The 10,757-nt window shown below is 55.2% G+C and overlaps 1 protein-coding gene across 1 annotated transcript in view; it reads right to left on the reverse strand.

The window, feature by feature from the left end:
- PTPRS (protein tyrosine phosphatase receptor type S) overlaps positions 1–10,757 on the reverse strand; it is a 93,582-nt gene that overhangs the window by 17,654 nt on the left and 65,171 nt on the right. The window contains 9 exon segments of the mRNA XM_030966548.1: positions 592–639; positions 2,909–3,021; positions 4,768–4,779; positions 5,606–5,763; positions 7,303–7,518; positions 7,715–7,808; positions 8,183–8,436; positions 8,586–8,683; positions 9,362–9,952. Coding sequence (XP_030822408.1) covers positions 592–639; positions 2,909–3,021; positions 4,768–4,779; positions 5,606–5,763; positions 7,303–7,518; positions 7,715–7,808; positions 8,183–8,436; positions 8,586–8,683; positions 9,362–9,952 — 1,584 coding nt within the window.

Raw genomic sequence — 10,757 nt, forward strand, 5'->3', positions numbered from 1 at the left:
CCGTGGCTGGAGGCACTCCTGTGAGATCTGGGGCAGCCTCTGCTCCCCGTGCTCCTGGAACAGCTCAGTGCCAAGGAGCAGGCACCTGCCACAGCTGGGAAATGCCCTTTCCCCCCTGAATGAAAAGGTGCCTGCGTGGCTCTTTCAGAGGGGCATCAGCAGCTGCAGCTCCAGTTTCTCTCTCCCTGCATTGCAAACACCAAAGCACAACCCCCCGGTGACACCAGGGCACAAAACCAGGGGACACTGAGGACACTGAGCCAAGCAGGAGCCACGGAACATCTGCCACAGGGGGAAAGGCAGCCCTGGATCCTCCTGGGACAGCGAGGGCTGGACGGGACCCCAGCTGCTCCCCGTGTCCTCCAAAGGGCTCTAAGGGGGAACTGTAAAACTGAAAGCACAGTTCAGACACACAGATGGCACAGAAAGGGATGAGATGGGCAAACACCGCAGGAACACGGAGAATTCGGCAGAAAATCAAAAAATAGTAACTGGAACAGAACAAGAATTGGAAAGGAAAGTGAGAGAAGAGGAAAATAATAATGGGGGGAAAAATGAAACCAACAGGAACAAAAACACACAGGAACTAACTTTCCAAGTCAAACTCAGGGTCACTGAGAGGGCTGCTCAGACCAGAATCTGCAGAAAACAGCAAAAAATAAATAAATAAAAGATACACTTTTGTAAAAATTTCATGCTAATAAAAAAAATCAAAAACCAACATAAATCTAAAGAGGAAAAGAAAGGTACTTTTGTGCTGATTAGGACAGGATCTCTAAGGTATGCTATGCTTTCCCCTCTCTGAGCTGCACACTCCCATTCCCATGTCCGTCCTCTGTTCCACTGCTGGGGACACGATGGAGATTCTACCTGGGGTCCCCTGTCTGGAGAAGAGCCTACAGGCCCCTTCTGAACCACAATATATTGAATTTAAATGCCTTTAACTCAGAGAGCACCCGTGGACTCTTCCCCTGCAAACTGCACCACGACCACCAACACACTCCAAGCTCATTTTCCCATCCATTCCCATTTTCACCCAGTGTTTCCAAAATTCTGTGGGAGGCAGGTGACCAACTCTCCCAAATCCTTTAAAACCTTTTAGTGCCTAACAAATGACAGAGCACAGTAACATCAGGTAGGTCAGCTGTGGCCAGACAGACTTGGTAAGGAAAGCATCTCCTACAGGCAGACTGGACACAGGTAGTGTCTTTTGGGATCTGCAGAGCCTTCATGCAGGTCTGGGTGTCTCAGGTACCCCTTATAAACCTCCCAGAGCCAGAATTCAGAGGTACAGCATGTCCAAAGCAGTGGGGTCAACACGAGACTGCCTGCATCCATCCCATTACCTGCTGGAAGCGCCCTCAGCCGACTGTGCTGTCCTGTGGCACACAGAGAAACCCCCACCCAGGGAAACACATGAACCAGCACTTCCAGCCGCTTCTTGGCACCAAGCTGGAAGGCCACAGCTTTTTATTTTTATCTCAGCACAGTCTTTTCATCTGAGGGAGTGCAGCTCCTGCTCTTGGGTCTCCCACCTCCCTCCACCTGGAGCACCCAAAGAATGCTGCCAAAGGAAGCACCAGACAAGGGCAAAAAACCCAGCCAAACCCAGAAACCCAGCCAAACTGCTGAGCTGCAGCTGGGAGCACTCAGATCTCCAACACCCCCAGACTCTCCTGCAAGAGCAGCACTAAGAGCTGATTTAGGGACCTACCTGTGCTGGACTGCTGTCCCTGCAGTGAACCTGCTGCCATCCCTCAGCTCAGCATTGCTCCTGAGCCTGGGCTGATCCCAACAGTGCTTCCTATCTCATTTTGGTAAGAGCCCCCCAGCTCAGCCCTGCCTTTGTGCCTCCCCTGCTCTCTGTCCCTCCTGCCAGCCCCACCCTAAGGAAACTGGACAATGCTAAGCACAGGACTGGGATGGGAAGGGGAAACAGGAGCTACAGAAACATTACCAACGAGCACAAACAGCAAAAAAAAAATACAAACAAACTGAAAACAACAGCCAGCCCCCAAAAAGCACAATAAATTCCCTTCCAAAGCCTCGAGCACCAGGAACTTGGAGGCAGAGGTGTGGACAGGCACTGGGTCAGCATGGCCACGTGTCCATCTGGGTGAGGACGTGTCAGTGGTGCTGCAGAGGTGCCATGCAGGCAGTGGGACATGCATGGACATGGGGACACGTGTGTGCAGGAGGGAGGTGCACAGGGCTCAGCACTGTGACACAGGCTGGCCCAGCCCTGGCAGTGCCCAGGGCCAGGCTGGACAAAGCTTGGAGCAGCCTGGGGTGGAACTGAGCGGCCGTTAAGGTGCTCCCAACCCAAACCAGCCTGGGATTCCATCACAGCATCTGCACCAAGTGAGGAGATTCTGCCTCACCGGCACCAACCAGCTCCTTTCCCCTTGCACAGCCCAGGGGCAGGCCTGGCTGCCAGCAGGAGTGGTTTGGCACCAGAAAGCACCAGTTCCAGGTGTGGCTGGAGCACGGGGCAGCCTGCCACACTGCATCTCCCCACCCAGGAGCTCCCAGCTGGGGCACAGGGCAGCACTGGTGCTCTGGCGTGTCTGGCACAGCCACAGCACTTGCAGCTCAGCCCAGAAGGCACCAATTTCTCTGGAAATCCAGAAGAACCCTTCTTCTGCCATGCCAGCACTGGGCACAGCCTGTGCAAGGTCCTTGAGGATGCCAGCAAAGGTGGCTCTCAGCATCCCCACTGAGCACAGACAGGGCTGGGGCTCCCTGGCTGTGCCCAAGGGCAGCTCTGGCTCTCCAGGCTGTGCCCAAGGGCAGCTCTGGCTCTCCAGGCTGTGCCTCAGCAGCTGCAGGCAGGCAGGGAGGGCTCAGGGAAGGGCCAGGTGCCCCCTCCTGCCTCCCCAGCAGGACAGGCTGGTCAGCAGCAGGTTACCTGGAGTCTGGAAGTTGATTCTCCTCATCTCCACGGGGTCCTTGGGGTGGTGGGGGGCAATCTCAGCGTTGTTCAGGAGGCACTTGGTCCGTGGCTCTGAATCTTTCCGTTTGCTTCACAACAAAGCCAAAAAAGAAACAAAAGAGACCAGAAAGAAAAAGCAGCTTAGCTTCTGGGCCTTGTGGTCTCAGCTACTTCTCAGCTACTCATGTTCAGGCACGAGCAAAGCTCCCACAGAAAAGCAAAGGTGCAGCCAAGGGTGTAAGTGTATAAAACACATCAGAAAAGGGATGAGGTTTGGAAGGCTTGCCAGTGCTACGTTTTAGGGATTGACAATGGCCTGGGAGCCCCTCAGCAGCTTTCAGGTAAGTCTGGTAGCTCCCCCCTTCTCCCAGCAGCAGCACAGACTGGCAGGCAGGAGCAGCTGAGGTGCTGTGAACTCATACCTCACCCTCCCTGCTCAGAGCAGCCTCCACTGAACTCTGCAGAGCAAAAAATGTTCCAATCTGGCCAAGCCATTTCCAGCCTGAGAGCACCAGAGCCAGCAGAATCGTTTGGAAAAGTACAGAATCTCCTGGCCATGACCTTGGGTTTTGAGCTCTGATATTGCTGTTGGCTTGTTCAGGAGCTCTCAGAGCTGCCCTGCTGCAGACAGAGAAGTCAGAGCAGCAGTTTTCAATCTTTTTTGAACTGCAGAACCCTAAAAATGTGGGTTCAACAAACAGTGTAGACACATCCTCTCCCAGCACAGCTGTGCCTGCTGAGATCCACCTCTCCCTGCCAGGCACCAGAGCCTGCTCCAACCCGCCAGCTGAGCTGCACATGGAAGTGCTTCCTAATATATTTCCCTCCAAATGGGCTAGGTTAGCTTAGGCAGCTGAAAAAGTCTTTGCTGACCTGGCTCATTCTCCTTGAAGAGAATTTAGAAGCAAAGCCCAGTGCTGACCTAAAGATGTGATAACTTCTTGCAGAGCAGCAGTGATGAGCTGCTGGGAGCTGAAGCTCTGCAGAGAGCAGAAAATGTGGCCCCGACCCCAAGGTGGGAAAGGTGGTCCCAGCCCTTGCAGCAAGGGGCTGTGGAGCTCCTCACCTCTCCTGTTCAAGCCTCCATCATCTGCCTGCAGCAGCAATGGCAATCACTTAGGCAGACAGGAGGTTATCCAGGACATTTTTAGCTGTCTCCTGATGTCATTAATAGCCAGAAGAGGTCTGAGCCCTGCCAGCCCTGCATGGGGCAGCATTTTGGAATGACACCACTTTGCAGTTTGGGTTTATTTTTGCTGCAGTTCTGAAGCTGCTGTTAACAGTTCATGGACTGAACCCATCAGTTACTTCCATTGAAAGCTCTTCCAGTCTTGGAAATGGCTGGGGAAAAGTCTCATTTCTGCAGTCATAAACAGACTCTGTCAGAAGCCCTTGGCTGAGGGGCAGGAGCAGCTCCTGCCACAGGACCAGGCCAGCCCAGCTGTGAGAATGCTGCTTGCACTGTGCCCGTGGCTCAGGGACAGCCCGTGTGGAGCAGCCAGACATGCAGAAACCCACTTGCACCTCTGAGTGCCACACAAATGAGAGCTGCTCTGCTCCATTAACCCAGCACTTTATGAGCCATTTACTGTCACTGCTGCCCAACCTGAGGAAGGGCCGTTTCATTTAGGAATGGACAAACAGGAGAAAGCTGGGCTTGCTTTGCTTTTTCTGCCCCAATTCAAACATGGTCCCAGCTAGTCTGACATGGGGTTTTTGTGAGGACAGATCTAGAGGTGGGAACTGCACCAACAAAGCCCCAACACCACACAGCAAACACTGCTTAACACACAGCACGCAAGAACCTGAATAAATGGCAAATCTGGTGCTCTTACCTGTCTGGTTTGCTGTCCAGGAAAGCAGTAAGTGGAGAGAAGACAAGACAAATGCTCAGGTTAGAAAGGACTTGCAGAGCTAGGGGGAAGCATTTACCCAGCTCTAACCCTGGGAGCAGCAAGGATCACCCAGCCACAGGGACACCAGGCAGAGCCCTGAGCCCTGCCCAGAGCAGCCTCACCTGCTGGGATGCAGAGGGCACTCTCCTGTGCATGAGGGAACACACAGGTCAGAGATGGAGCAGGGCTGGGAGAGCTCCCCCCACCCTGGGAACGAGCTGTCCAGCTCAGGACCCCTCTGCTGGCCATTGCCACCTTTGTTTACTTTGCTCAGCCCCTCCTGGCCCCTTCCCTTGCCCTGTGTGTGCTCAGGGACCCCCAGCTCTCATCCACACCCCATGAGCTGCTCAGAAGGCCAAGGGAAAGGGAGACAAAAAGGGGTTTTCCCTTCTCTCCTGAAGACTCACAGCCTGCTCCTGTCTCCCAGCTCCAGCAGAAAACCAGTCTGAGAGCAGCAGAGGTCTCTGCTGCCCCCCAGCTCAGGGGTGCCTCCCCTGCATCCCCCAGTGCCCACAGGGAGCAGCAAGGCTGAGTCCTGACACACTCAGTGCCCAAGGCAGTGTCTGTGGGACAAGCACAGCCTTCCTGGGAGGGCCATGGGAGCAGCAAATCCCTGCTAATCCCTCCTGTGCTGGGCAGACTCTCCCATCCCAGCGTTTGTGCCTCAGGGCTCCTCTCTCCAGTGCCCAGGGAAGGATTTCCCCTCATGAGCAGGACAGAAATCCCCTTTAGGGCCCTGGGGACACTCAGAACCATCTGAGGTGGGAGCAGCTCTTACTTTTTGTAGAGCAGGATGGCGATGACGATGCAGATGATGAAGACCACGGCCAGGACAGGCCCAATGACCCAGATGAGCCCCTCCTCACCATCAATGATGGGCTGGGGGTCAGGGTTGTCCAGCTGGATGGGGTCAGAGAAGGGACTGGCAGCATAGGTCTGCAAGACAGGGAACAGGGTGGAACACAGCTCAGAGGTGGGATGGGACTGAAGAGGGGCCAAGCACAGGCTATTGCACAGGAGGAGCTGCTGGAGAGGGTATGAGCTCTCTGCAGCACAGCCCAAGTGCTGACAGGGAAAATGCCCTCTTCAGCCCAGAGAAAATGCCCTGTTCCTGGGCATCCACATCAGGGGTATCTTCCAATGCTCCAGTGAGACAGTGCATGGAAAGATCACACTCCTGTGAGGCTGCAGCCTGCCCTGTGTCTGTCATTCCTGCTGCTTCTGTTCCAGCACAGCCCTGAGCCCTCACCCCTGCCACAAACACACAAACACTTTCCCCAAGCTCTCACGTAACCATCTGGATTTTGACAGTCAGAGGGGATTACAGAGCAAGAGGGAAGGGATTAAAACAAGAATTAACGCTTGGTCTGGTGACTGAAAAAAACCAGCCCTGACAAATAAATACAAAGTAGTAAAACACTGTGTGTGTCCTCTGCTGCCTCTGCGCTGAGCTGGTTCTTGAGGAGGATCAGAGCACATCCAAACCCTTCAGAGTCCTGACAAAGGATGAATTCCCATCCCACCCAGGAACTGAACAGCACAGAGAACTGGCATGGCCTGCTTTGGGAGAGCAGCCAGGGACAGGACAAGAACAGGGCTCTGGGTCCTTGAACTCCATCAGCTCTGAGCAGGCTGGAATGCTGCTCCACACTCAGGAGCTGCTGTGGATCCAGGCCACTGGGAGTGAGTCTGCAGCACCTTGTTCTAAAGCAGAAATTACCTCAAGCTGCAGTAATCCGATTGAGAAACCCATTCAGGAGCGTGTCAGCCTAATCCTTTAATATCAAATACACAAGTAAATATTTATTGGGGAAAAAAACCTCTGAAAACCCTTAATTTCCAATAGCTCCCTGCTACAATTCCATAGGGGGATTTAAAAACAACAAAGTATTAGGCTGTTTCCTATTGTGTGTGAGGGAGGAGGCAGGTAAATATTAAAATAGTTGTTTTCATAAAGCCAGGTACAGCCCCAGTGAAAACAGCAGAGATGCTGAATTGGTAGAGAGAACTTGTACTTTTCCATAAAAAAAATGGAAACCTCTGTGCTTGAAGAGGAACTTAGCAATGCCCAGAGTGTGACATGCTCTAGGAGCAGGATGTCTGGGGTCATTGCTCTGAGGAGTTAAAGAACAGCCTTTAAAGGAAATTACTGTTCAAAAAGGGGTTTGACCCAGGGCTCTCTGAACTCTTGTGCTGTCCTGAGGGGACAGCTCACTGTTCCTCCCCATTCTGGACTCCAGTCTGGAGCCACAAGTGTACAAGGTCTGCCCACAAAGACTGGGACAATCACAGCTCCTCTTGTCCTTGGTGCTTGGAAGAGACAAATGCAGGCACAAGCACAAGCAGCTCATCAGGCACAAGAGCCACAGCTGGAAGAAAAATCCCCTCCAGGATGCCAGGAGGGCGGCAGGGCTGTGGCAGCTCCGTGCTCCATCCCAGGGAGCAGAAGGGCCGGGGGAAGCAGGCAGCACTTACAGCCTCGGGTTCCTGCAGCACGGCCAGGATGAAGAGCACGTATTTCTGGCCTGGCTCCAGGGCTCTGTTCTCAAAGTTGTCGTAGTGTTTCATGTCCCCCAGGATGAAGTGGGAGGGCAGGGAGCGGAACCGGGCGGCGATGTAGGGCCGGGGGAAGTCCAGCTGCCGCGAGTGCCGCAGGCTCCGGCGCCGCAGCCGCGCGATGTCCTGCACCAGCTGCAGGGGCACAGAGCACCTGAGAGCCTGCACAGGGCAGCAGGGAGAGCCAAACCCCCCTCCCAGCCTGGCTGCTCCCTGGCTGCCCTGAATGAGGAGCACAGGTACCCCAAACACCCTCCCAGCCCTCAGGTCCCCATCCCATTCCCGCTGTTCTGTCTCCCCCTGAGCTGAGTCCAGCTTCAGCCACACTCACCTCCTCCAGGTCCATCTCCTCAGGGCTGCCCAGGGGGTTGAGGAACTGTCCTCCCCGGGACTTCCTCAGAGGCACCACCACAATGTAGAAGGCTCTAAGTGTTGGGAATGACAAGAAGAAGCAGAAGGAATCAGCCATGGAAGAAGGGAGAACACACACTGATGTGAGTTTGCCCAAACTGCCCCACTGGCTCAAGCCCCTTATTCTGCACTCAGTACAGCTGTTGTTCCTGGAAAAAGCTGCATTCAGTGGCAGCCCCATGGCTCCTTGTGCACTCCCTGCACACTTCTTTGGCTTTCCCTGCTAGTTGTGGAAGTGCCTCCAAAAGGCAACAGTCAGGAAGGCTGGAAATGCAGGAATCACCCTCCTGGTATTGCCCCTGGGGCTTTGTGGTGGTCTCCAGCCATCAGGGCTGACCCCCAAAACACAAAGTGAGCCCCCCACGCCTGCAGTTAAACAGAAACCTACTGGACAGGCACAGAGCTCTTCACATCAGGGAGAATCACCACCACGTTGCCATCAGCATCAGGCTTGTGGGTCACCTCTGGCTTCTTGGACAACATGTCAGCAGCAGTCCAGGCTGCGACGTTCTGCTGCAGCCCCCCCATGCTGTTGCCCTGGTTCATCAGCACGAAGTTGTAGAAGGTGCGGGGCCTCAGGTGCGTGATGAGTTTCTTGGTGGTCCGGCCGTCCACGTCGACGTGCAGCCCGTTGTACTGGATCTGTGGGAGGGGAGGAGGTTCTTCCCTGAGCAAGGCTGGTGCTGCTCCAGCTCCTTCCTCCCCATCCCTTCCATGTGCAGGGAACACGGAGCACCCTGCCCTGCAGAGCTGGGCCACACACGAGGGAGAAACCCCTGCACTCCACTTGCCTTGTATGGGGTAGGAGAGTTGTAATTCTCAGGGAACTCCCAGCTCAGAAGGACAGATGTCTTGGTCACCATCTTCACCTTGAAGTTTTTGGGTAAAACTGCAGAGAAAAAAGTGAGGAGGAAGGGGAGAAAGGAGAAGAAAAGGCAGCAGAGGGAAGGAGAGCAGGAAAGAGAAGGAAAAGAATGTCAAATGCTGGAAGAGGGGCCTGCCAGGCTGGGTCTGGCTGTGGCTGCAGGAACTGAAGGGATTGCTCCCTCCTCCACTGTGCTTGAGTTTTGCCAAGGTCCATCTCCCAGTGCTCCCTGTCCCCATGCCTAACCCCAGCAGGGCATGTGGCTTTGCCCCCACATTCTGGGCCTGGGTGGCTGCTGCAGGAACGAGGTGCTGCCTGGCTGAGCATGCTCAGGTGAAGAAAAACCCATCCCAGGTCACGGCTTGAGGGTTTGTTTTTTCTTTTTTTTTTTTTAATTTTTGCTGTTTTCTTTTGGCTGTTTGCAAAAACTGAAGAAAATGCTCTTCCCACCTGTAGAGTGACTGGCCCCCCCCTTCAGGTGCCAGTGACAGGAGGTGTCCGGACTTAACTTAGAAGAAAGCGGTAAAAGGGACTTACCTGGCCCAAGGCAGAGAGGAGCGGAGGGACTGAGAGTGACACCAGAGTGCTCTGCATTTACTCACGAGCCTGGCTGAGCCCGGCCTGACCTCTCCAGCTCTCTTGCCTCCCGGCACCAGCCCCGGATACAAGGGGACAGAGGGAGGAGAAACCGGTGAGTCCTACCTTGGTCCAGCTGGAACGTCCGATACTGGACGGTCGGGCTGTAGGGCCCGGGGCCTTTACTGGTGTGAGCACGGATTTTAACGTCATAGGCGGTGTTGGGTTTGAGGCCGTTGAGGGTGTACGAGTTCTCTGGGGAGGGGGGTAGCTCTTTTTCCAGCAGGTTCCCGGGAGAACCGGCTTCCCGGTAGGCCACGGTGTATTTGATGATGGCGCCGTTCCTCTCGGCCAGCACGGGGGGCAGCCAGCCGAACTGCACCGACATGGATGTGACATTGCTGGCCTCCAGGATCTGGGGGTACCCCTTGGGGATGTCCTCGGGCGTGCTGAGTTCCTGCACGGCTTCCTCCCCGAAGCCAGCCCGGCTTTTCACGGCCAGCTTGAAGACGTAGGTGGCGCCCTTGTGGATGCTGCTGGCGATGTACTTATCCTCCAGAGCTGAGAACTCCAGCGTGGCCAGAGGGGCCACGTCCTTGCGGCCAAACTGCAGCCGGTAGCCCAGCACCTGGCCCTCGGCGCCCAGGGGGGGCTCCCACTTCACCAGCAGAGTGTTGTCCTCTGTCTGGTGCACAGACAGGATGGGCTTTCCTGGGACTGGGAGAGAAGAGAGACACAGGAGCTGCAGGGACTCCTCAGCTGCAGCAATGTTCCAGCTGGGCTCCATGGAACCCCAACGCCTGCCACCCTGCACAGGTGGATGGGCCCTAAGCAGTTTGGGAAATGAAGAGCACTGCCAACATGTCAGCCGTGAGCTGCTGACACATTCCTAAATTTATTTCCTTCCCTTTGTTCAGGATGGAACGATGTGCACAGCTCCTCCTCTGTCCCTGGACCACTCACCCTCCCTCCACTGGGAAGAACAGACTCAGGAGTCAGACTCCCAGCCTCCTGTCCCAGCTGCTTCCCAGGGCAGGGAAAAACAAACCTGGAGTCTCCAAAGTCCCAACCTCCCTCCTTCTCTCCATTACACAGCCCAACTCATGCAGAAAGAGCCTGGAACAGATTGGCCCAGGCTGGGGAGTCCAGAGCAGCTGAGGGTGAAGCAATGAAGGATGGAAGGAAGTCTGGGCAGCCCCAGGTCCTGAGCAGCAGGCACAGGGCCAGCTCACACGGCTGGCAGGCAGCTCATCACCCACTTGGGTACAGAAGGAAGCACAGGCAGAGGAGCCAGAGCCCAAAATGTGTGTGAGGCAGAGGGCAGGGAGAGCTGCTGCTCACTCTGTGCTGCTCCTCTCCTCTGGAGGAAGGGAACTCACAGTGCTGGTGCATTTTCAGTGAGCTCCCCCACGTCTGGGGCTTCTGGGGAGCTCAGCAGCGCCATGTCTCTGCCTAATGAGCCCTGGCACTGGCTGACTGCTAAGCAAGCCCACAGCCACAGTTAAATGACACGTGCAGGCCC

This window comes from Camarhynchus parvulus, chromosome 28 (assembly GCF_901933205.1).
Source record: "Camarhynchus parvulus chromosome 28, STF_HiC, whole genome shotgun sequence".
Taxonomy (NCBI): Eukaryota; Metazoa; Chordata; class Aves; order Passeriformes; family Thraupidae; genus Camarhynchus; species Camarhynchus parvulus.